This window comes from Cherax quadricarinatus, unplaced genomic scaffold (genome assembly GCF_038502225.1).
Source record: "Cherax quadricarinatus isolate ZL_2023a unplaced genomic scaffold, ASM3850222v1 Contig968, whole genome shotgun sequence".
NCBI classification, from domain to species: domain Eukaryota; kingdom Metazoa; phylum Arthropoda; class Malacostraca; order Decapoda; family Parastacidae; genus Cherax; species Cherax quadricarinatus.
Genome location: NW_027195994.1, coordinates 84282 through 111559, shown reverse-complemented (window position 1 = coordinate 111559; position 27278 = coordinate 84282). Strand labels below are relative to the sequence as shown.

General features: G+C 43.6%; 1 protein-coding gene across 2 annotated transcripts in view; it reads left to right on the top strand.

Annotated features, from left to right (window-relative positions):
• Positions 1 to 27278, top strand: part of LOC128695110 (protein Fe65 homolog) — a gene marked incomplete at its 5' end in the record, with an annotated part of 54044 nt that overhangs the window by 3767 nt on the left and 22999 nt on the right. For both annotated transcript variants that reach the window (XM_070080791.1, XM_070080792.1), the window contains 1 exon segment: positions 26832 to 26993. In XM_070080791.1, coding sequence (XP_069936892.1) covers positions 26832 to 26972 — 141 coding nt within the window.

Here is a 27278-nt window from a genome sequence, read left to right as displayed (position 1 = left end):
TATCTTTCAGTTTTTTGTCAAGGCAGAGTACCATGAAGAGCAAGTGTAGTCCATATGACATTGTATAAGGGCTAGACATAGGGTCCTGCGAGCCTCAGTAGGTAGACACTGTGCTTGTCTATAGAGGAATTTCAGTCTGGCATTTGCTTTCTTTACTACACTGTTCCCTATCAATTCTCCTGACATGCATGTGTCAAAGGGGATTCCCAGATATCTTACCGAGGAAACTGAAGTGATGGGCTCCCCATTACACTGGACATTAAAATTATTTACCCTTCTCAGTTTGTTTCGTGCCAAAGAGCATGGCTTCAGTTTTCCCGAGGTACAGTGGACCCCCGCATAACGATTACCTCCGAATGCGACCAATTATGTAAGTGTATTTATGTAAGTGCGTTTGTACGTGTATGTTTGGGGGTCTGAAATGGACTAATCTACTTCACAATATTCCTTATGGGAACAAATTCGGTCAGTACTGGCACCTGAACATACTTCCGGAGTGAAAAAATATCGTTAACCGGGGGTCCACTGTATAATGATAGTTTGTTGTCTACTGATCATTTGCTGCAGGACTCCAGTGCCAGTGTTAATACATTAGCTATATCTTGTGTGTCTTTACCTGACACTAACAGAGCACTGTCATCTGCATACAGTAAGAGGTTGCACTTGGCACTGATAGGCATGTTGTTAACATAGCATAGGAATAATAAGGGACCCAGAATGCTACCTTGGGGAACTCCACATGCTATCAGCAGGGGTTCTGATTCCGTTTTGTTGACTTTGACAATTTATCTCCTGTTGCTAAGGTAGGACTTAAGCCTATACCGATAGCTTGAAGTTTCTTATATAATATATTGTGGTTGACAGTATCGAAGGCCTTTGCAGGTCTAAGGTTACCATACCTATGAGGTTCCCCATTGACATTGTAGTTCTCATGTAATCCATCAGATTAATTAGGGAGGTGTCGGTTGAGTAAGATCTTCTAAGGCCTGATTGATAGCTATGGAGAATGTTGTTGTCATTAAGGTTCTTAACTACTTGAGAGTACACCGCCCTCTCTACAATTTTGGATATTACACATAATACACTAACAGGCCTATAGTTGCTTACATCAGACCTACTATTTTTCTTGAAGAGAGGAGTAAATCTGGCCTCCTTGAACCCCTCTGGTACGGTATTAGTGGTGATGGACAAATTTATTATGTGAGCAATGGGGATTGACAGTTCAGAAGCACCATCTTTTAGGAACTTAGACGGGATGTTATCAGGGCCGGTGCTTTTAGTTGGGTTTAACCTGCTTAGTTCTTTTTGAATAAAGTCATGAGATACACTAGTTGACAACTGTTTGGGGTTACCCCTTTATTGGTATAGTATGTTTGAAACTTATCTGAGTCTGTGTTAAAGGTATTTGATGCAGCTGGTAGTTTACTTACTAGTGTTGATTATTATTATTATTATAATCAAAAAGAAGTGTTAAACCACAAGGGCTATACAGCGCTGCACTAGCGTTGATGCAACAGATGTGTAGTAGGAATTAAAACAATTTGCCACCTTAGTCGTTTCGTGGCATACCTCATTATCGATAGTGAGTACTATGTTAACTGTTTTAGTTGTTGCCAGAGCCTTCTGGGATTATGTTTATACTCTTCAATTTTTGAGCAATAGTGCTTTGCCTTTGCTCCTTTTATAAGTCTCTGTACTCTGTTCCTCACCCTTTGGATTTAGTGCTGCAATATCCTGTCTGTTTGTTTTCAATCTTTTTAGCAACTGATCTCTGAATTTCATATTATCTAATATCTCAGTAGTCATCCAGGGTTCGGTTCTCCATTTAATCTTAACCTCTTTAACTGGTGCAGTATTATCAAGGATGGTAGTGAACATTGTTTTGAATTTTTCCCAGGTATCATTTATGTCCATGCAACTTGTTATCACTGTTCAATCACAATTGTGTAGCCTATTTACCAGTGTTTCTTTAGTTTCTAGTTGATCTCATTTTTATTGTCCTGTGTAGGCCTATCCTATCCCTAGTGATTTTCCTGGTGCAGTAAATGATGAAATGATCACTAAGGCCTGTGGTAATGACGCATGACTGACTAATGTTCTCAGAGCGGTTACAAAGTACATGTATGTGGTCAGTTAGGGTAGCTGAGAACTGTGTGATCTGGGTTGGTGTATTAATTAGTCGAGTGTAACTATTTAAACCTAGAATTTGTTTATACCTTTTGCATAGTCCGTTATTTTTGCTGCTGAAAACAGATACTGAAGTCTCCCAGTATTACTGTCTTGCAATTGTTTTTAAGTCCGGACAAGACTCTGGAAAAGTCTTCTAAGAACTGATCATGGGTGGGAGGGTGGTAACTGGTTCCTACTAAGATGGGTTTGGTCTTGGGAAGCAGCACTTCAAACCATAGAATCTCCAGTTTATTGTTATTTAAATCAGGTCTTGGGTTGTAAGCTAAGTCATTTCTTATGCAGGCACACACCCCACCACCTTTTCTGTTCCTATCTAAGCATTTTATATTTAACCTTCTATTTTGACCTCGTCATCAGTCACTGTATCATCCAACCAGGATTCAAAGATGGATGTAACTGCCGCCCTAGATCTGTTAGCTAAAATCCTAATCTCTGCCAGTTTTGGAATAAGTGATCTTGCATTGACATGAATAAAGTGAAGGCCTGTTTTCATAAAACAATTATAATCATCAGTATATGGCAGTGGGTCATTTGTATTAAAATTAGGTAAAGCAATGTCATCATTGCTAAAGGGTAACTGTGCCAAAGTGCATTTGTTACAAAGTGAATTCTGGCACCATTACTATAATTGTACATACATCCATTATGTACCCACCCCTTACACATTTTACATAAGGTGTCTTTTCTGTTCTTCTTTTGTACCTTAGTACAGTGTATGCACATGTTTGGTGGTGTTTAAGATACAGTGGACCTCCGGTTACCAGCCGGTTTTTCGGCGCCCGGTTATCGGCCATTTGGGACGCGTCCATCCGCCAGCTGGGGGCGCTTGCGCGTCAGTTTGGCTTTGTCTCTTGGTGGCTAAGGAAGCTTCTGCTCTTACATCCAAACATTTTGCTTGTTTTCCATGGTTTTTAGTGGGTTTTTTGCAGTGCAACTGTGAAATAAGTAACCATGGCTCCAAAGAAAGTTCCTGTGGTAAAGAAAGTGAGAAGCGCCATGGAATTTAAGCGTGAAGTGATAAAAAAGTTTGAAAGTGGTATGAGGGTGGTGGAACTTGCCAGGATGTACAGCAAGAATAAATCAACAGTTACATCCATCCTGGCAAAGAAAGAACAAATCAAAGACGCTAATGTTGCAAAAGGAGTAACTTTTCTAACTAAACAAAGGACACTAATAATGGAAGAGATGGAAAAGTTATTATTATTGTGGATTAAGGAAAAAGAATTAGTGGGAGAGTGTTGTGGAGTCTATTGTTTGTGAGAAGGCAAGGCAGTTGCATGAGGATCTTGCAAAGAAAATGCCTGGAACAAGTGCTGCAGTTTGTGAATTTAGGGCCAGCAAAGGATGGTTTGATAGATTTAAGAAGCGTAGTGGCATACACAGTGTTGTAAGGCATGGTGAGGCTGCAAGTTCTGACAAATGTGCAGCTGAAAAGTGTTCACGAATTCCAGGACTATGTAAAGGCTGAAGGATTTAAACCCCAACAAGTGCTCAATGCAACATGTTTAGTGACAAATCCCTGTCCCACTTCAGGGAAATCTTAGAGACGCCAGAAACAGAGCATTCCGGACAGTTATTTTGTGAGACAGGGGTCCAGTGACTCTCAAGCTGGTCCTAGTGGCATTAAAAGACAGAGAAGGGAAGTAACCCCAGAGAAGCCTTTGCTACCTAGTCTTTATGGAGGGGGATTCCCCTTCCAAACACTAACTCCTCCCTATCTTCCAGAAGCCAGCATTAGCCTTCAATAAAGGTATGTAATACTTACATAATTGTTAAAAAAATTATTTTTTTGTGAATATTTTTGTTTGGAATGGATTAATTGTATTTCCATTAACCCTTTGACTGTTTCAGGCCCCTCTCTGAAACTGTCATTCTATGTCGCCAAATATTCAAAAAAAAAAAAATTATTTTTTTCTTATGAAAATGTTAAGATTATTTTTCTGAGTGTTTTAGTCCAAAAAAAAAATTTTTGCCATCGGTACTTACCGAGATATAGAGCCGTGAAGGTTGCAGAAAATGAGCCGCGTATGGCAACAGCAGCGACTGCCGCTCACCCGGTAAACTTTAGTTTACTTGTAATTGAAGGTTTTTTGTTTTTTTCACTATTTTATTTTTTCACATAACTTATGTGGCCTATGAGACCAAAGTATTGTATACAACACAATAAGCACACAAACATAATTATCAATATATTGTTTACAAAAACAAACAAACAAACAAACAAACAAAATCATCATCATCATCATCATCATCATCATCATCATCATCATCATCATCATCATCATCATCATCATCATCATCATCATCATCATCATCATCATCATCATCATCATCATCATCATCATCATCATCATCATCATCATCATCATCATCATCATCATCATCATCATCATCATCATCATGATGGCACCTGAACATACTTCTGGAGTGAAAAAATATCGTTAACCGGGGGTCCACTGTATTCGATAGTATGCCTACGGTCTTGGAAATTTGTTGTACAGTGGAACCTCAAATATCGAACTTTCTTTGGTTCAGAAGGCTGTTCAAGTCCCTTTACTGAATGAATTTATTCCCACAAGGAATAATGCAAATTAGGTTAGTCCATTTCAGACCCTCAAAAATACACTTATAAAAGCACTTACAAAAATACACTTACATACAGTGGACCCCCGCATAACAATATTAATCCGTTCCTGAGAGCTCATTGTTATGCGAAATTATCGTTATGCGAATGAATTTTCCCCATAAGAAATAATGGAAATCAAATTAATCCGTGCAAGACACCCAAAAGTATGAAAAAAAAATTTTTACCACGTGAAATATACATTTTCCTACACACAAAGAGAAGGATACATGCACAATAGTAGAGTAGTACATGCACAGTATATATTGTGCATGTACTACTCTACTAAATGAAGAATAAATGACACTTACCTTTATTGAAGATGCAGCAATGACTGATGAGACACTGTGTCACTCCCTTTTCCTCCTGAGTACTGTAGGTCCTGTTTGGCATTTCCTTCCAGAACAGCCTTATCACACTGTGTATGCCACTACGATTCTTAAATCTCTCAAACCAACCTTTGCTGGCTTTAAATTCACCAATATGAGCACTAGTTCCAGGCATTTTTCCCTGTTCACCTGGGTGTTAGTCGACTGGTGTGGGTTGCATCCTGGGAGACAAGATTAAGGACCCCAATGGAAATAAGTTAGACAGTCTTCGATGACACTGACTTTTTTGGGTTATCCTGGGTGGCTAACCCTCTGGGGTTAATTGTTTCTTGGTATTCTCAATAAGCCACACCAACAACGGTGCTACAGCAGCAGCAGCTGACAGTGCTACAGCAGCAGCAGACAGTACTACAGCAGCAGCAGCAGCTGACGGTGCTACAGCAGCAGCAGCATCAGCAGTTGACCATGGTACCACAGTATTTCGATAATATTTATCACCCTTTTTACCACAGGGTTGGCACTAGAAGCTTTCTTGGGGCCCATGGTCACTTATTTTGCAGATAAAATCACCAAAAACACTGTAATAATACGAAATGTTCCTATTGTATGCTTGGATGTTACCGCGGAGGCTGGCTTGTAAACAATGCCACCGGCGGAACATGTGAGGCTGGCTCAGGCCGCACATTAGACGCGTCTCGGACGAATAGCGTTGAGCGGGTTTTTTAGCGGTATGCGAGGCAAAATCTTAGCGATAAAATGTATCGGTATGCGGATTTAACGTTATGTGATGCCAACAGTATGCGGGGGTCCACTGTAATTGGTTGTGTTGGGAGCAGTTCGATTTTTGAGGTTCCACTGTACATGTGTTTGAAATTTGAGTCTATTATCAAGGTGGATTCCTAAGGATTTTCCCTCTGTGAGCTTTGTGATAGGTGATCCGTTTATCATTATGTTAAGAGGGACATCTGTAGCTCTGTTACCAAACTGAACGAAGTAGGTTTTGTCAATGTTGAGAGTAAGTTTGTTAGTCATCCAGGTAGATATTTTCTGTAATTCGGTATTCACAGTATTGGCCAGCATGACTGGGCTTGGGTGAGAGAAGACGTATGTAGTCATCTGCAAATAGTGTGGGTTTGAGTAGTTGCGATGCATTTGGTAGGTCGTTTATGTAAACAAGAAAGAGAAGAGGGCCAAGGACACTTCCCTGTGGGACACCAACTGTAATTGGCTGTGCGGAAGAGTTTTCTCCATTTTTTTATTTTTATTATCACACTGGCCGATTCCCACCAAGGCAGGGTGGCCCGAAAAAGAAAAACTTTCACCATCATTCACTCCATCACTGTCTTGCCAGAAGGGTGCTTTACACTACAGTTTTTAAACTGCAACATTAACACCCCTCCTTCAGAGTGCAGGCACTGTACTTCCCATCTCCAGGACTCAAGTCCGGCCTGCCGGTTTCCCTGAATCCCTTCATAAATGTTACTTTGCTCACACTCCAACAGCACGTCAAGTATTAAAAACCATTTGTCTCCATTCACTCCTATCAAACACGCTCACGCATGCCTGCTGGAAGTCCAAGCCCCTCGCACACAAAACCTCCTTTACCCCCTCCCTCCAACCCTTCCTAGGCCGACCCCTACCCCGCCTTCCTTCCACTACAGACTGATACACTCTTGAAGTCATTCTGTTTCGCTCCATTCTCTCTACATGTCCGAACCACCTCAACAACCCTTCCTCAGCCCTCTGGACAACAGTTTTGGTAATCCCGCACCTCCTCCTAACTTCCAAACTACGAATTCTCTGCATTATATTCACACCACACATTGCCCTCAGACATGACATCTCCACTGCCTCCAGCCTTCTCCTCGCTGCAACATTCATCACCCACGCTTCACACCCATATAAGAGCGTTGGTAAAACTATACTCTCATACATTCCCCTCTTTGCCTCCAAGGACAAAGTTCTTTGTCTCCACAGACTCCTAAGTGCACCACTCACTCTTTTTCCCTCATCAATTCTATGATTCACCTCATCTTTCATAGACCCATCCGCTGACACGTCCACTCCCAAATATCTGAATACGTTCACCTCCTCCATACTCTCTCCCTCCAATCTGATATTCAATCTTTCATCACCTAATCTTTTTGTTATCCTCATAACCTTACTCTTTCCTGTATTCACCTTTAATTTTCTTCTTTTGCACACCCTACCAAATTCATCCACCAATCTCTGCAGCTTCTCTTCAGAATCTCCCAAGAGCACAGTGTCATCAGCAAAGAGCAGCTGTGACAACTCCCACTTTGTGTGTGATTCTTTATCTTTTAACTCCACGCCTCTTGCCAAGACCCTCGCATTTACTTCTCTTACAACCCCATCTATAAATATATTAAACAACCACGGTGACATCACACATCCTTGTCTAAGGCCTACTTTTACTGGGAAAAAATTTCCCTCTTTCCTACATACTCTAACTTGAGCCTCACTATCCTCGTAAAAACTCTTCACTGCTTTCAGTAACCTACCTCCTACACCATACACTTGCAACATCTGCCACATTGCCCCCCTATCCACCCTGTCATACGCCTTTTCCAAATCCATAAATGCCACAAAGACCTCTTTAGCCTTATCTAAATACTGTTCACTTATATGTTTCACTGTAAACACCTGGTCCACACACCCCCTACCTTTCCTAAAGCCTCCTTGTTCATCTGCTATCCTATTCTCCGTCTTACTCTTAATTCTTTCAATTATAACTCTACCATACACTTTACCAGGTACACTCAACAGACTTATCCCCCTATAATTTTTGCACTCTCTTTTATCCCCTTTGCCTTTATACAAAGGAACTATGCATGCTCTCTGCCAATCCCTAGGTACCTTACCCTCTTCCATACATTTATTAAATAATTGCACCAACCACTCCAAAACTATATCCCCACCTGCTTTTAACATTTCTATCTTTATCCCATCAATCCCGGCTGCCTTACCCCCTTTCATTTTACCTACTGCCTCACGAACTTCCCCCACACTCACAACTGGCTCTTCCTCACTCCTACAAGATGTTATTCCTCCTTGCCCTATACACGAAATCACAGCTTCCCTATCTTCATCAACATTTCTCCATTTGTGTACACATATTGGCTTCTGTTGCTGAGGTATGACTTTAGGTAGTTGAGGGAGTGCCCTCTTATACCATAGTGCGACAATTTTATGTGGAGCAAATCATGGTCAACTGTATCAAAAGCTTTATGTAAATCAATAAAGATTCCCATTGGGACTTCTTTTTTCTCTAGTGCAGTGTATATTTGTTCTAGCATGTGTATAATAGCATTATTCGTATTTTTATTAGGCCTGAACCCAAACTGACAGGGGTTGAATATGTTGTGGGAGATGAGGTAGGAATACTGTAGATTCGCTTATGAATTAATTTTTCGAAGATTTTAGAGGGTGCAAGTTGGATATTGGCCTGTAGTTGTTCAAGTCTGTTTGGTCTCCTCCTATATGGTCCGGGGTGACCCTCACTATTTTGTGAACTGTAGGGAAGGTAGAGGATTCGATGGATTTGTTAAAGAGTGTTGCAGTGATTGGTGACAGCACTTGCGACGCTTTTTTGTATATAAAGGGTGGTAAGGTATTTAAATCTCCTGTCTTGTTTTTTAGTGTAGGGAGACTTCTGTTGGGTTAGTCAGAGCTAGGAACAGTGTGTTCGGGTAGTTGCCAGTGAGGTAGTCATTGGGTGAGATATTTGAGCTTGGGATTTTATTGGCAAGGTTTTTTTTCTATGGTGAAGAAATCATTGAGTCTGTTTGCTGTTTCTGTTGGTGGGAATTGGGGTTCATCTGGTTTTGTTAGTTCAATTGCACTATTTTATGATATCTTTTTTGTTCCTAGAATTTCTGATAGGGTTTTCCAGGTCTTTTTTATATCACCTTTTAAGTTGAATAATCTGTTCTCATAATACAATTTTTTAGCCCTTCTTATTAGGCTGGTTAGGATTGACTTGTAACATTTTGTTTGGTCTCTGGTTATGTGACCCATTCTGTATTATTTTTCATATAGGTGCTTTGTATTTATGGATTTGAGGATGCTGGGTGTTAGCCAGGGACTGTTCAGTCTCTTAGCTGTCATCTGAGTTTTTTCAGGGCAATGCTTGTTATAGAGGTATTGGGTCTTTTTTAGAAAATTCTTAATACATTCATCAATATCTGTATAGATTTCTAGCTCAGTGTGCCAGTCAATGTTTGTCACTGCCATTAATATGGCTGCCTCATTGTGAAGTCTGAAAGTGACTTTAGTAGTGTCTTGGGGTAATGTGCTTAGATTAGTTATGAGGAAGGTAGGGTAGTGGTCTGTGATTATGCCTGATTTTAAAGGGGATATGGTGTTGTACAGATGTGGTCTAGTAGGGAAACACTAGTCTCTGTAATTCTTGTAGGTTTTGTTACTGTTGGTAGCAACATGCAGTTACTCATAGTGTTTGTGAATTCAGTAACGTGTGGGTCCTGGTCTTGCAGGAGATTTATATTGAAGTCATCTGAGAGTAGTAAGTGATCTTTATTCATGCGTGCATCAGTTATCATACTTCCTAGGTTTTCACTAAAATGGCTAATGTTTGACTGTGGTACTCTGTAGATGTTTATCACTGTGAGAGGTTTTTGCAGGTATTTGGATTTGAATTTAGCTATTATATATTCCCCATGTTCATCCCTTGTGTAAGTATTAGTGATACATTCTAGTTGGTCTGAGTAGTATACAGCTGTGCCATCCCCTTGTTGATCTGGCCTACAGTTGTGTATGGCTGTGTAACCAGGAATGGCATAGACATCTGTAGTATCAGGCTTTAGCCAGGTTTCGATGAGAGTAATGATGGACATACTGGCATGCAGGGAATTTAGTAATGCTATGAGGTCATCGTAATATTTGCTTGAAGATCTGATATTGTAGTTAGAGAGTTATGTTGTTGTTGGCTCTGAGAAGTGCCTTTGATTGTTCTGCTGTGTAGTAATTACAGTAACTGTTTGATTCATTTAAGTCATTCAGTAAGAGGTTGGTATCAGGATCAATGCTTGTAATCATAAGATTTATAGTGAATCTATAGTTAGAATTAAGTATCAGACAAAGTAAATATTCTAAAGCTAAAAAATAGCACCTGAATTATTTTAACAAATGTAAATACAGTATATGAACTAAGGTAGTTCTTTAAAGCTAAAATAAAGGAGACAATATAAAAGGGACTAATATAAGTTGTGGTGAACAAATAAATGAGCTTGGGAATATAATGGCAAAATAGTGAACTTATTACACTTTATTACACTTTAGCACTTGTGAATATATGAACTAAGTAATAGTAAACAAAGTTAAATTGACAGATAGTCACTATGATATAATATTGATTTGGGAGTAAGATCTGATTTGTAATATATAATAAGTTGAGCAATTAATTGTACTATAAAAAGTAAAAAAAAAAAAAAAATATGAGGTAGTTGGTACTAGCTAGCAAAAGATAGTTTTGGGAATCACACAATAATGTAATTGGAATGTACAATACAGTGGACCCCCGGTTAACGATATTTTTTCACTCCAGAAGTATGTTCAGGTGCCAGTACTGACCGAATTTGTTCCCATAAGGAATATTGTGAAGTAGATTAGTCCATTTCAGACCCCCAAACATACACATACAAACGCACTTACATAAATACACTTACATAATTGGTCGCATTCGGAGGTGATCGTTATGCGGGGGTCCACTGTAATTGTACACACAAAATTAAATGGACAGGTAGCAACCATGAATAGCATTAATTTGGAGTAAGATTTGACTTGCAACACAAAATTATGAGCAATTAATAGCAATTAAAAAAAGTAAAAAGTATTTGAGGTAGCTGGTATTAGCTAGTAAAAAAAAACATTTATGAGATAGTTATTCAGTATTTATTTACTTGTGGGCGAGTAGGTGATTTTTAAGAAGAGACTTGAATTTATAAAGTGTTTCTTTTATACTCACAGGTAATGAATTCCAGATTTTTGGGCCTTTTATGTGCATTGAGTTTTTGCATAGCGTGAGATGGACACGAGGAATATCAAAGAGTGATCTGTGCCTTGTGTTATGGTCATGTGTTCTGTTGAGGTTGGTAAGGAGACGTTTGAGGGGAGGGTTTATATCAGAGTTAAGTGTTCTGTGAATGTAGTAGGTGCAGTAATAAGTATGGATGTTTTGTATTGTGAGTAGGTTTAGAGTTTTGAATATTGGTGGTGTGTATTGCCTGTAGTGGGAATTTGTTATTCTGACTGCAGCTTTTTGTTGGGTAATTAATGTTCTGAGATGGTTTATTGTTGAGCCCCATGCACAAATTCCATAGGTGAGTGAGTGGTATAGGGCCAGGAGGGCTGACTGTGGAACATAGTACCGTATCTTCGATAGTATGACTACGGTCTTGGAAATTTGAGTCTATTATCAAGGTGGATTCCTAAGAATTTTCCCTCTGTGAGCTTTGTGATCTATTTATCATTATGTCAAGAGGGACATCTGCAGCTCTGTTACCAAACTGAATGAAGTAGGTTTTGTCAATGTTGAGAGTAAGTTTGTTAGTCGTCATCCAGGTAGATATTTTCCGTAATTTGGTATTTACAGTATTAGCTAGCATGACTGGGCTTGGGTGAGAGAAGACGTATGTAGTGTCATCTGCAAATAGTGTGGTTTTGAGTAGTTGCAATGCATTTGGTAGGTCGTTTATGTATTATTATTATAATCAAAAAGAAGCGCTAAGCCACAAGGGCTATACAGCGGTCGTTTATGTAAACGAGAAAGAGAAAAGGGCCAAGGACACTTCCCTGTGGGACACCAACTGTAATTGGCTGTGTGGAAGAGTTTGCTCCATTTGTGTACACATATTGGCTTCTGTTACTGAGGTATGACTTTAGGTAGTTGAGGGAGTGCCCTCTTATACCATAGTGCAACAATTTTATGTGGAGCAAATCATGGTCAACTGTATCAAAAGCTTTACGTAAATTGAAGATCCCCAGTGGGACTTCTTTTTTCTGTAGTGCAGTGTATATTTGTTCTAGCCTGTGTATAATGGCATCATTCATATTTTTATTAGGCCTGAACCCAAACTGACGGGTTGAGTATGTTGTGGGAGATGAGGTAGGAATAGATTCGCTTATGAATTAATTTTTAGAAGATTTTAGAGAGAGGGTGTAAGTTGGATATTGGCCTATAGTTATTCAAGTCTGTTTGGTCTCCTTTATGTATCAGGGTGACTCTCGCTATTTTGAGAACTGTAGGGAAGGTAGAGGATTTGATGGATTTGTTAAAGTGTGTTGCAGCGATTGGTGACAGCACGTGTGATGCTTTTTTGTATATAAAGGGTGGTAAGGTATTTAAATCTCCTGTCTTGTTTTTTAGTGTGTTGATAATAAGGGAGACTTTTGTTGGGTTAGTTGGATTATTATTACGTATTATTATTATTATAATCAAAAAGAAGCGCTAAGCCACAAGGGCTATACGGTGCTGCAGGGTAGGGAAGGAAGCAAGGGTATTGGGTGGCAGAAGGGGGGAGGGATGACCAGTAGGTTACAGAAAACAGCAGGGCAGGGGATAGTGCGGGGGTAGAGGGCAGCAAGAGATTGAGGTAGAAAGGGCTCAAGGTATCATCAGAGTTTGTGAAGTAAGTCAGTTGTTGTCAAAAAGTCAATGAGAGAGTCCGGATGAAAGGTGGGTCCATCAGCGAGAAGGGAAGGTAAAGAGAGCAGCGGAGCGAAGACGACGATGGAGGTATATTCTGCGTGCTCGTTGATAAAGTGAGCAGTCTAATAGAATGTGGCTGACTGATAATGGAACCTGACAATTCTCACAGAGAGTAGCAGGGCACCTCTCCATGAGATATCCACGAGTATGGCCATTGCGAAGACGGGAGAGAGTAGTCTCCCAACCTCGACACTGGTGACAAGAAGACGGCCAGTAACCAATACTCGGTTTAACAGATTGAAGTTTGTTACTGAGCAGAGTAGACCAACGTTGTTGCCAATGGGTGTGAAGGTGGGTAGCTATTGCAGCAAAATAGTCCATAATTGGAACACCTCTATATGAAATTGGTAGGTCATGTACTGCTGACCGTGCAACAGTGTCTGCCTGTTCATTGCCCTGTACGTCAACATGACCAGGGACCCAACAAAAAACAATATCTTTATGCTTGGTAAAAATGAGGTGTAGCCAAAGTTGGATACAGAGGACTAAGGGGTGAGGTGTATCAAATTTCTGTATAGCTTGTAAAGCACTAAGGGAGTCTGAGACAACCACAAATGATGACACAGGCATAGATGCAATACGGATAAGTGCTTCAAAAATGGCATACAATTCAGCAGTAAAAATACTAGCCGAAGATAGTAAATGCCCTCGTACGATGCTGTCCATAAACACTGCTGCGAATCCTACGCCGTCAGAAGACTTAGAGCCATCTGTGTACACTGCAATGGCATGAGAGTGGAAGTGGTCAAGAAAATGAGAGCGGGAAGCTACCGTAGACAATTGGGCTTTCGAGCAAGGGAGTGAGAAAGAACAGACTCGAACAGCTGGAACTTCCCAGGGGGGTAGGGAAAAGTGAGATGCTACATGAACATAGAAAGGTGGTAATTGAAGAGAAGACAAGAGCGAATGTAGGCAAAGAGAGAAGGGATGGAGCAAACAGGGGCAGTGAACAAATAAAGAATGTCTATTAATATCGGTGACCATTCTATAAATGGAAGGATTGTGGAAATCATGAGAGCATACATAGTAGCGAAGGCAATGGGCATAAGAGGCTCTCAACAGGGGACGAGCGAAAAGCACCAAGGCATAAACGTAATCCTTGGTGATGAATAGGGTTGAGGAGAGGCAGCTGAATAGATCTGGTCACCATAATAAAGTTTCGATGAAATGAGGGTGGAATGTAGGCGAAGGAGAGTTCGACAATCAGCTTCCCATGAAAGATGAGCAAGGGTTTTAAGAAGGTTCAGCTGGCTGTGACAAGTTGTCTTCAGAGAGGTAATGTGAGGTTTCCGGGATAACCTACGGTCAAAGAGGAGGCCCAGAAACTTGACTATCACGTTCAGGGATACGGGAGCCATAGAGGTACAAAGGATGATCAGAGATGACAGAGCGTCTAGTGAAAGTAATTTGGTGGGTTTTAGTGCTGGAAAATTTAAACCCATGTGTGGTGGCCCAATTGGAAACACAGTCGACTGCATGCTGGAGAGAAACTGTAATGAGGTGACAGTCAGCGCCTGCACAGGCAATAGCAAAGTCATCAACATAGAGTGATGACCAAATATTTGATGGAAGACTCGAGGCCAAATCAATAATAGCAAGGAGAAAGTGTTGTGCTCAGAACACATCCATAAAGTCCGGGGAGAGCACATTATTAACCCGAATACGGAAATGCCTGTCAGTTAAAAAGTTCTTAAGGAAGGATGGTAGATTGCCTCGAAGGCCTAAGGAGTGGGCTTGGGCCAAAATATTATACCTCCAAGTTGTCATATGCCTTCTCAAGGTCAAAAAATATGGCAATAACTGAGTGATTATTTGCAAAGGCATTACGAACATACATATCCAAGCGTAGTAAGGGGTCTGTGGTAGAACAGCCCTTACGAAAGCCATATTGACGAGTGGAGAGACTGTTGTGTGTCTCTAAATACCACACTAAACGTCTATTTACCAGGCGTTCCATCACTGCAAACTGCACTGGTAAGAGCAATGGGACGATAGTGGGAGGCTTCATGTCCCGTAGTACCCGGTTTGCGGAAAGGGAGAACAATGGCAGATTTCCACAGCTGTGGAAGAACTCCCTGTGACCAAATAAGATTGAAAAGGCGTAATAGGACTGCAAGGGCTGACTGATGTAAATGTTGTAGCATACGAATATGAATGTCGTCGGGCCCAGCTGCCAATGATCGGCAAGCTGAGAGTGTTGCCTCCAGTTCCTGAAGTGTAAAAGGCACATTATACTGTTCTTCTCTGAGAGAAGAAAAGTCCAAGGGTGCTAACTCTCTGGCAGACTTTGAGGAAAGAAACGAGGGGCATAGATGGAGCCCCCTGAGAAATACGGACCAGATGATTGCCAATTTCGTTGGCAACATCTAGTGGGTTTGCTCTATCAACACCTGCAACCCACAGAACAGGAGCCGGGTCAGGAGAATATTTATCACTCAGTTTTCGTAATTTTATCCAGACTGCACTCATAGAGGAAGCAAGAGGTGATGGTGGAGACATAATCTCGCCAGCAAGTGCGTTTAGCATCACGGATGACACGGCGAGCGATCGCACTCTTCTGCTTAAAATCAAGAAGTCTTTCCGTGGTTCTATTGTACCAGTACTTGCCCCACGCAGCGTGTTTCAAACGTACTGCACGAGCACAAGCAGGAGACCACCAAGGCACACATTTCTGAGAATGCCTGCCCGAAGTTTGGGGTATAGAATGAAGCTGCGGTTAAAACAGAGGACGAGAAGAGGTGTAAAAGCTCATCAATGGAGGACGAAGAAGGAACCTCACTAAAAACAGTTAGTTGTGAGTAAAGGCTCCAATTTGCCAGCGTGGGTTACGAAGAGGTGGTGAATATGAAGGGGAAGTAAGAATGATTCTGAAATGATCACTGTCATGTAAATCTGGGAGAACAGACCAGGTGAAGTCTAATGCAGAGGAGGAAGAGCAGACTGAGAGATCAATGCAAGAGAGAGTATGAGTCTGAGGATCAAAATTGGTGTGAGTACCTGTATTTAAAACATGGAGGGGGAGGGTAGCAAGAAATCCCTCTAACTGAATGCTACGGGAATCACAGTGAGACCTCCCCCCCCGGAGGAAACGATGGGCATTAAAATCGCCAAGTAACAGAAGTGGTGGCGGTAATGACGAAACAAAAAAGGCAATATCCGGGATAGATAATGCCTGAGAAGGAGAGAGATACAAAGAACAGAGTGTATACCACCTATGCAAGTGGATACGGGCTGCTGCGTAATGCAGCGAAGTACGAACAAATAGCTGATGGTACAGAATATCAGTGCGTAGAAGGGCACTTTCATTAAAGGTTCCATCAGGAAAAGGATCTGAAGAATACAATAAATTATAGCCTGAGATGGGATAGATAGCAGCAGAGTGTAATTTTGGTTCCTGTAAGCAAACACCAAAAGGGAAAACTGGGAGAGCAACATCTGAAGCTCACCCCAATTACCCCTGAGGCTGCGAATATTCCACTGTAAATATTATTATTATTATTATTATAATCAAAAAGAAGCGCTAAGCCACAAGGGCTATACAGCGCTGCAGGGTAGGGAAGGAAGCAAGGGAATTGGATGGCAGAAGGGAGGGGGGATGATCAGCAGGTTACAGAAAACAGCGGGGCAGGGGATAGTACGGGGGTAGAGGGTAGCAAGAGATTCAAGTAGAAAGGGCTGAAAGTATCAGAATTTGTGAAGTAAGTCAGTCGTTGTCAAAAAGTCAATGAGAGTCCGGATGAAAGGTGGGTCCATCAGCGAGAAGGGAAGGTAAAGAGAGAGCAGCGGGGCGAAGACGACGACAGAGGTAAATTCTGCGTGCTCGTTGATAAAGTGGGCAGTCCAACAGAATGTGGCTGACTGATAATGGAGCTTGGCAATTCTCACAGAGAGGAGCAAGACGCCTCTCCATGAGATATCCATGAGTAAGACGAGTATGGCCAATGCGAAGACGGGAGAGAGTAGTCTCCCAACCTCGACACTGGTGATAAGAAGACGGCCAGTAACCTATACTCGGTTTAATAGACTGAAGTTTGTTGCCGAGCATAGTAGACCAACGTTGTTGCCAACGGGTGTGAAGGTGGGAAGATATTACAGCAAAATAGTCCGTACATGGAATACCTCTATAAGAAACTGGTAGGTCATGTACTGCTGACCGCGCAGCAGTGTCTGCCTGTTCATTGCCCTGTACGTCAACATGACCAGGGACCCAACAAAAAACAATATCTTTATGCTTGGTAAAGATGCGGCGTAGCCAAAGTTGGATACGGAGGACTAAGGGGTGAGGTGTATCAAATTTTTGTATAGCCTGTAAAGCACTAAGGGAGTCTGAGACAACCACAAATGATGACACAGGCATAGATGCAATACGGATAAGTGCTGTAAGGATGGCATATAATTCAGCAGTAAAAATACTAGCCGAAGATAGTAAATGCCCTTGTACGACGCTGTCCGGAAACACTGCTGCGAATCCTACGCCGTCAGAAGACTTAGAGCCATCTGTGTACACAGCAATGGCATGAGAATGAGAGTGAAAGTGGTCAAGAAAAAGAGAGCGGGAAGCGACCGTAGACAGTTGGGCTTTCGAGCAAGGGAGGGAGAAAGAACAGACTCGAACAGCTGGAACTTCCCAGGGGGGTAGGGAAAAGTGAGATGCTACATGTACATAGAAAGGTGGTAGTTGAAGAGAAGACAAGAGCGAATGAAGGCGAAGAGAGAAGGGACGGAGTAAGCAGGGGCGGCGAACAAATAAAGAATGTCTACTAATATCAGTGACCATTCTATAAATGGAAGGATTGCGGAGATCATGAGAGCGTACATAGTAGCGCAGGCAATGGGCATCACGGCGATCGGATAAGGATGGAACGTTCGCTTCTGCATAGAGGCTTTCTACAGGGGAAGAGCGAAAAGCACCAAGGCATAAACGTAATCCTTGGTGATGAATGGGGTTAAGGCTAGAGAGAGTAGCAGGAGATGCCGCTGAATAGATCTGGTCACCATAATCAAGTTTCGATAAAATAAGGGTGGAATGTAGGTGAAGGAGGGTTCGACGATCAGCTCCCCACGAAAGATGAGCAAGGGTTTTAAGAAGGTTCAGCCGGCTGTGACAAGTTGCCTTCAGAGAGGTAATGTGAGGTTTCCAGGATAACCTATGATCAAAGAGGAGGCCCAGAAACTTGACTGTATCACGTTCAGGGATACGGGAGCCATAGAGGTACAAAGGATGATCGGAGATGACAGAGCGTCTAGTGAAAGTGATTTGGTGGGTTTTAGTGCTGGAAAATTTAAACCCATGTGTGGTGGCCCAATTGGAAACACGGTCGACTGCATGCTGGAGAGAAACTGTAAGGAGGTGACAGTCAGCGCCTGCACAGGCAATAGCGAAGTCATCAACATAGAGTGATGACCAAATATTTGATGGAAGACTAGAGGCCAAATCATTAATAGCAAGGAGAAAAAGTGTTGTGCTCAGAACACATCCCTGGGGGACACCTTCAGCTTGGATAAAGTCCGGGGAGAGCACATTATTAACCCGAACTCGGAAATGCCTGTCAGTTAAAAAGTTCTTAAGGAAGGATGGTAGATTGCCTCGAAGGCCTAAGGAGTGGGCTTGGGCTAAAATATTATACCTCCAAGTTGTGTCATATGCCTTCTCAAGGTCAAAAAATATGGCAATAACTGAGTGGTTATTCGCAAAGGCATTACGAACATACGTATCCAAGCGCAGTAAGGGGTCTATGGTAGAACGTCCCTTACGAAAGCCATATTGACGAGTGGAGAGACTGTTGTGTGTCTCTAAATACCACACTAAACGTCTATTTACTAGACGTTCCATTACTTTGCAAACTGCACTGGTAAGAGCAATGGGACGATAGTGGGAGGTTTCCTGTCCCGTAGTGCCTGGTTTGCGGAAAGGGAGAACAATGGCGGATTTCCACAGCTGTGGAAGAACTCCTTGTGACCAAATAAGATTGTAAAGGCGTAATAGGACTGCAAGGGCTGACTGATGTAAATGTTGTAGCATACGAATATGAATGTCGTCGGGCCCAGCTGCCGATGATCGACAAGCTGAGAGTGTTGCCTCCAGTTCTTGAAGTGTAAAAGGCACATTATACTGTTCTTCTCTGAGAGAAGAAAAGTCCAAGGGTGCTAACTCTCTGGCAGACTTTGAGGAAAGAAATGAGGGGCATAGATGGAGTCCCTGAGAAATACGGACCAGATGATTGCCAATTTCATTGGCAACATCTAGTGGGTTTGCTATATCAACACCGGCAACCCGCAGAACAGGAGCCGGGTCAGGAGAATATTTACCACTCAGTTTTCGTACTTTTTTCCAGACTGCACTCATAGAGGAAGCAGAGGTGATGGTGGAGACATAATCTCGCCAGCAAGTGCGTTTAGCGTCACGGATGACACGGCGAGCGATCGCACGCTTCTGTTTAAAATCAAGGAGTCGCTCTGTGGTTCTATTGTACCGGTACCTGCCCCATGCAGCGCGTTTCAAACGTACTGCACGAGCACAAGCAGGAGACCACCAAGGCACGCATTTCTGAGAATGCCTGCCCGAAGTTTGGGGTATAGAATGAGAAGCTGCGGTGAAAACGGAGGACGAGAAGAGGTGTAAAAGCTCATCGATGGAGGACGAAGAAGGAACCTCTTTAAAAACAGTCAGGTGTGAGTAAAGGTTCCAATTTGCCCGATTAAATTGCCAGCGTGGGGTGCGAAGAGGTGGCGAATATGAAGGGGAAGTAAGAATGATTGGGAAATGATCACTGTCATGTAAGTCCGGGAGAACAGACCAAGTGAAGTCTAATGCGGCGGAGGAAGAGCAAACTGAGAGATCGATGCAAGAGAGAGTATGAGTCCGAGGATCAAAATGGGTGTGAGTACCTGTATTTAAAACATGGAGGGGGTGGGTGGCAAGAAAAGCCTCTAACTGAATTCCACGGGAATCACAGTGAGACCCCCCCCAGAGGAAATGGTGGGCATTAAAATCACCAAGTAACAGAATCGGTGGCGGTAATGACGAAACAAGGAAGGCAAAATCCGGAATAGATAATGCCCGAGAAGGAGAGAGATATAAAGAACAGAGCGTATACCACCTATGTAAGTGGATACGGGCTGCTGTGTAATGCAGCGAAGTATGAACAAATAGCTGATGGTACGGAATATCAGTGCGGAGAAGAAGGGCACTTTCATTAAAGGTCCCATCAGGAAAAGGATCTGAAGAATACAATAAATTATAGCCTGAGATGTGAGAAATAACAGCAGAGTGTAATTTTGGTTCCTGTAAGCAAACACCAACAGGGGCAAACTGGGAGAGTAACATCTGAAGCTCACCCCGATTACCCCTGAGGCCGCGTATATCCCACTGTAAAAAGGCCATGATTGGCAATGATAAAGATACTTGAAATCCGCAGGTAAGGGTTCCTACGGACTAGAAGGGTTAGAAAAGTCCACATGCGGAGGCAGTGGAAAATGTTCAAGCAGCGAAGGAACGGTGCGCTGTGAAGAAAGGAGTTGCGCAGATGGAGCAGAGGAGAGAGAAAGAGCGGAAGGTGGATCAGTGTCCATTGATGGTTTGGTCTCTGCAATATATTCAGAGATTGTTTCAAGTGTTTCGGAATTCAGAGATGTCGTATGGGAGACAATATTGGGAATGGTAGGGGGAGGATGAGTAAAGATTGGAACTGTATTGGACTGTACCAAGGTAGGGGGGGGAGAAAGGGTGGAGGGAACTGGAGAAGCGTGGCAGGGGACAGGAACCTGGGAGGTGGCAGAAGAGGAAGAAACTTGGGAGGGAACAGGGGAGGAAGGTACATTACGAGGAGGAGGGTGAACCTCTGCACTTGTAACTGAGCCAGTGAGAGGGGAAGAACTAGGGACAGAGACAGGGAGGGTAAAATGAGGAGGTGGAAGATGGGTAGGAGGTGTTACCGGACCTTTTTTTGACTTTTGAGAAGTAGAGGGACGATTGGGAAGAGGTGTCGTACGAGGTCTCGTCGATACTGAGGCTTGTAAGAGAGAACTCGAAGAAGCGAGATTAGACTGAGGCGTTGAAGTAGGGACGTCTGAGCCGAGGACAGCAAAAGGATTAGATACAGGAGTGATTATGGGAGAGGTAACCACAGAGGTGGGTGTAGAAGATGGGATACCAGAAGTGGGGGGACGTTTTGAAACACGGGAATAAGAAACACGTGGGAGTCTCCCTTGGAGGCGGAGATGAGAAACTGCCATGGCATAAGGGAGACCTTCTGTCTCTTTGAGGTAACGGATTTCCCGCTCGTTTAAATAGACCTGACAACGGCGAGAGTACGAAGGGTGAGCCTCATGACAGTTAAGGCAAGAGGGAGATCGATTGCAAGACGTATTAGAATGGTCATCGGCACCACAGACTGGGCATTCGGCGATAGATCTGCAATATTTCGCTGGATGGCCAAATCGCCAGCAATTTCTACACTGTTGTGGTGTAGGGATCACCTTTCGAACTTGTAACCGATGTCCTGCTATATAAACTGAGGATGGGAGTTCTCGGCTGTCAAAAGTTAAACGAGCCACATTGCTAGGGTATCGTCTCCGCCCACGGGCAGGAAGAACGTAAGTGTCTACCTTGAGGATTGGGAGATCTTGGAGTTCCAGCTGTTCTAGAATGTCGGTGCCACATGTCTGGAAATTTTGTTGAACTATGGTATGGGGCAGAATGACGGTACCACTACAAGAATTGAGGGAATGATGTTTTTCAAGGGTGACAGGAACAGTATCTATATGGGAAAGACGAGAGAGCTCACGAGCCTGGGTAGCATTCTGTACGGTAATGATGCGCGTACCGCTCTTAAGAGCATGAAAAGAAATATCTTTACCAACATGGCGTAGGAGTGCCTTGCCAATACTATGGTCAGAAAGATAGGCAGTAGAGGAAGTTGGTCGTAAAGTGAAGAATTTAGTCCACTGTTCAGTCTGAAACTGAGCGTGGAAAGGTAGTGAAGGACGTGTCGATCGTTTCTGAGAAGAACGAGAAGGTGAAGGTGGAGAAGTATCATCAGCAGGTAATTGTCGTTGACGTTTAGGCGTGAGACCAGAGTTGGTCCGACGTGGAACGGGTCGGCGATTTGAAAATTGCCGCACCGTAGAGGGAGAGGCCGGAAGCATAGTCAGAGGAGAGCGAAGGTCTGATAAATCGAAGGAGTCAGTCGAGGCCTCAGTACCTGAAGCAGGTGAGGAAACAGCACCGGCAATAGGTACAGAGGCATGAGGAATGTCTGAAGAGTGGTCCAAAGACGAGGCGGGGTCAGAACGGGGTGCGGTATCAAGAAGGGGCCCGGGGGTACCAGGTTCATGGACTAGGGCTGCCATGGTTAGGTTACTTCTTTCTTTTTGTTTTTAAGAAAAAAAAAGAAAGAAGAAAAGAAAATAAAAATAAAAAAAAGAAAAAAAAAAGGGGGGGACCGGGGAGGGATAGGTCCTAGGAGGAATGAAAGGGCCAGAAATCTCCCTCCGCGCCCAAGAGGACCTCAGCACCGCAAGTAGCGCAGATGCAGCATGGAACCCGTGCCATACCCTACCCATCATGCTAGTAAACTAACAATCCGGGATAGCAACCTCACATCTGCCGAGCTACCTCGGTGGACAAAACAGAGGGCGGCCGGATATCCGCCACAAAGCATACCTCCTTCGGCCACCACCCCTGGAATCCGAAAGGTGGCTTCCAGAGATACACTCGTTGCCCGAAAGACACCCAAAGCTACTCCGGGATACCGGAGAGGGATCGGGACATCCCCAGGCGATCCAGATTCCACGGCAAACTACGCCACCGCTAAGAACCTCAACGGAATGGGATGGACCCCGGTATCCTTTCTCCTACCCAGGAACTAGCGCGCCTGTGGGAGAAATCCCAAAGGACAAAAAGAGGAAGGGCAAAAGGGAGGAGTGGGGAGGAGGAGGAGGAAAGGAAAAAGGGGAGGATGGGATAGGGGAGGGGAGATTGGGGGGTAATTAGGTTCGGTCTGAGGAAGAAGACCGATAGGTCTAATTCCTCAGACCAAGAGCCTCTTCACCACGCCAAGGAGCCCCCCTTGAAGAGGCCACTGTAAATAGACCATGATTGATAAAGATACCTGAAATCCGCAGGTAAGGGTACCTATGGACTAGAGGGGTTAGAAAAGTCCACATGCGGTGGCAAAGGAAAACGTTCAAGTAGCGAAGGAACGGTGCGTTGTGAAGAAAGTTGCGCAGATGGAGAAGAGGAAAGAGAAGGAACAGGGTGGATCAGTGTCCATTGATGGTTTGGTCTCTGCAATATATTCAGAGACATCGTATGGGAGACAATATTGGAGATGGAAGGAGGAAGAGTTTGAGTAAAGATCGGAGCTGTAATGGACTGTACCAAGGTGGGGGGGGGGCGAAAGGGTGGAGGGAACTGGAGAAGTGTGGGAGGGGACAGAAGAGGAAGGCACAGTACGAGGAGGAGGATGAACCTCCACACTTGTAACGGAGCCAGTGAAAGTTGAAGACCTAGGTACAGAGACCGGGAAGGTAAAATGTGGAGGTGGATGAAGGGAAGGAGGGGTTAAAGGAGATTTGTTGGACCTCTGAGAAGTAGAGGGACGATTGGGAGGTGTTGTCGTATGAGGTCTTGTGAGGGAGAACATGAAGAAGTGAGGACAGACTGAGGTGTTGAAGTAGGGACGTCTGAGCCCAGGACAGTAAAAGAATTAGATACAGGAGTGACTATGGGACTGGCAACCGCAGAGGAGGCTGCAGAAGATGGGGACGTTTTGAAACACAAGAATAAGAAACATGGGGTAGTCTCCCTTGGAGGCAGAGATGAGAAACTGCCATAGCATAAGGGAGACCTTCTGCCTCTTTGAGGCAACGAATTTCCCACTCATTTAAGTAGACCTGGCAACGGCGAGAGTACGAAGGGTGAGCCTCATGACAAGGCAAGAGGGAGGTCAACTGCAAGATGTATTAGAATGGTCATCGGCACCACAGACTGGGCATTCGGCTATAGATCTGCAATATTTTGCTGGGTGGCCAAATCGCCAGCAATTCCTACACTGTTGTGGTGTAGGGATCTCCTTCCGAACTTGTAACCGATGTCCTGCTACATAAACAGAGGATGGGAGTTCACGGCTGTCAAAAGTTAAACGAGCCACATTGCAAGGGTATCGTCTTCGCCCTCGGGCAGGAAGAACACGAGTGTCGATCTTGGAGTTCCAGCTGTTCGAGAATGTCATTACCACATGTCTGGAAATTCTGTTGGTCTATGGTATGGGGCAGAATAACAGTACCACTACAAGAATTGAGGGAATGATATTTTTTGATAGTGATAGGAATAGCATCGTTATGTGAAAGAAGAGAAAGATCATGAGCTTAGGTAGAATTCTGGACTGTGATGATGCGCGTACCACTCTTAAGAGCATGAAAGGAAATATCTCTACCAACGTGGCGTAGGAGCGCTTTGCCAATACTATGGTCGGAAAGATAGGCAGAAGAAGAAGTCGGTCTTAAAGTAAAGAATTTAGTCCATTGTATGGTCCAAAACTGAGTGTGGAGAGGGAGTGCTTGACGTGTCGGTCTTTTCCGAGTAGAATGGGAAGGTAACGAAGTAACATCATCAGGAGATTGTCGTTGGCGTTTAGAAGTGGGACCAGAGTCGATCCAACGTGGGATGGGCTGGCGACTCGAAAATCATCGCACCATAGAGGGAGAGGCCGGAAGCATAGTCAAAGGAGAGCGGAGGTCAGACAAATCGAAGGAGTCAGTCGAAGCCCCGGCACCTGAAGCGGGTGACGAAACAGCACCAGCAAGAGGTACAGGAGCCTTAGGAATATCCGAAGAGTGGCCAAAAGATGAGGCGAGGTCAGAACGGGGTGCGGTAACAATAAGGGGCCCAGGGTCATGGATTGGGTGTTCCATGGTTAGGGGGGGACCGGGGAGAGATAAAAGGGCCAGAAATCTCCCCCCGTGCCATACCCTACCCTTCATGCCAGTAAACCAGCAATCCGGGATAGCAACCTCACATCTACCGAGCTACCTCGGTGGACAAAAGAGAGGGCGGCCGGATATCCGCCACAAAGCATACCTCCTTCGGCCACCACCCCTGGAATCCAAAAGGTGGCTTCCAGAGATACGCCCGAAGCCACCCTCCAGGATACTGGAGAGGGATCGGGACATCCCCAGGCGATCCAAATTCCACGGCAAACTACGCCAGCGCCAAGAACCTCAATGGAATGGGATGGACCCTGGTACCCTTTCCCCTACCTAGGAACTAGCACGCCTGTGGGAAAAATCCCAAAGGCCAAAAAAGGAAGGTCAAAAGGGAGGGGTGGGGAGGATGGGATTGGGGGGTAATTAGGTTCCGTCTGAGGAAGGAGACCGACAGGTCTAATTCCTCAGACCAAGAGCCTCTTCACCACGCCAAGGAGCCCCCCTTGAAGAGGGGGTTAGTTGGAGCTAGGAACAGTGTGTTCAGGTAGTTGCCAGTGGGGTATTCGAGCTTGGGATTTTATTGGCTAGGTTTTTTTCCTGTGGTGGAGAAGAAATCATTGAGTCTGCTGTTTCAGTTGGGGTTCACCTGGTTTTGTTAGTTCAATTGTCCTATTTCCTGATATATTTTTTGTTCCTAGAACAGTTGCACACATTGCACATCTGATACCCCACATGGTATATATATCTGGTACTTTTGCATACCAACATTGGTATACATTCTCATATGTCTGGCAGTCCTGGACTTGTATTTTTGGGGCCCTGAAGCTTCACTAGTTTCATAGTAGATCTGTCATTGAGTCCTGCACATCTGGCAGCTCCCCAAACATCCTACACCAGTCACCCTCACACAGTATGTCTCTCAACCAACCTGTTATTGACATCTGGCACCACCAAACAAATATCTAGTACAACATATACAGGTGGCAGACCTAATCATTCCATGTATTACAATCTTTTTATGGGGAAGCACTCAGACCCACCTTGATGATACTTCCTCTGTCACTCCTCACATACATACATACAGAACAGCAGGCATGGGGGAGTGCTAAACCCATAAGATTATACAGTGCATGTTGGGGGGGGGAGGAAGGTATTAAGGGAACCTGAGCACAGATCCAATTCCTTAGATCAAGATTGAAATAAGTCCTTAAAATGATAAACCTCAGCATCACACAGCAGGTGCATTTTTTTCTATTACTAGCAGCAAGTCTAGTGCTTAGGTTCTTCTTTGTTGGGTTTATCAGGGCCACTGACAGCATAAGCCGTATCGAGCCCAAGCAAAGAGGGATGCCCACACTCCCACCTGATGTCAGTAACCGGCTTCCTACCAAAGACCTATAAAGAATTATCCACAGATTATTATTATTATAATCAAGGGGAAGCGCTAAACCCGGAGGATTATACAGATTATCCACAGAGCGGAAATAGTGGAGCTGGCTAAAAGTATGCCGATGTACAGGTGCCCCTCCTGGCGAGTGCCTGGCAGGCAAAATAGACGAGGACAAGTGTCCCAGTGAGAATGGGAGAAACTTGTCACTGATACTCAGGCAAGAGAGACGCATCCACACCCAACGAAGGCTGGCGCAGAAGTCTAGGGCTTAGGTTCTACTTCTTGCACCTGACTATATTACCATTACATACCCTCTGCAAACCTGTATTTGGATTGTCTTAAACTGTCCAAACGTAGATCTACGGTTGTGTGCGTAGTGCTCCGACTTTGATTTTCTCCACAAGAAACAATGTAAAAAACGTAGATCTACATTTTGACAGTTTAAGGGTTAATAAACCTCTTGGAGAGCAAATGTTAACGACAGTATCTCACTAGTTGCTCATGGCATCCTTTACCTAATACATTCTCATGTATAGATTTTCAGAGTTTGTTCTAAATAATTGCAGTACTTTTCATTACTTAGACCTCGTTGAATACTTTTGTCATGTCTATTTTTATTGACAGCTGAGATACCAGAAATGTTTAGATGCACACCCTGGAGTAAGTCGTGGACGAGGAGCAGGTACTCCACGAAGCATTTCGGCCACTTTGCGGTCTGTGTTCGGATCCATCACTGGACGAAAGGCTCGGTCAGCTGAATCCTGAGATGAGGACTCACCTCTGCAGGTAATGGCAGTGTTGTATGGAGTTTACATTCAATTTTAAAATATTTTCAGGGTTAGTTTTAGAGCTACAGTATACTGTACTTTGAAAGTTGAAATGCATGCAGAAAGGGGTAACTTTTAACCCTGTATAATAATCTTGGTCCTTGGTCTTTTTTTTTTTTTTGATACAAATTTGCATCTTACTAAAAAAAAAATAAGCTTTTTTGTATCTTTTAGATGCAGTTTTGATATCTAAAGATTTATTTTTACAGCCTCTTTTGTTTTTTGTAAATATAGAATAAGCCAT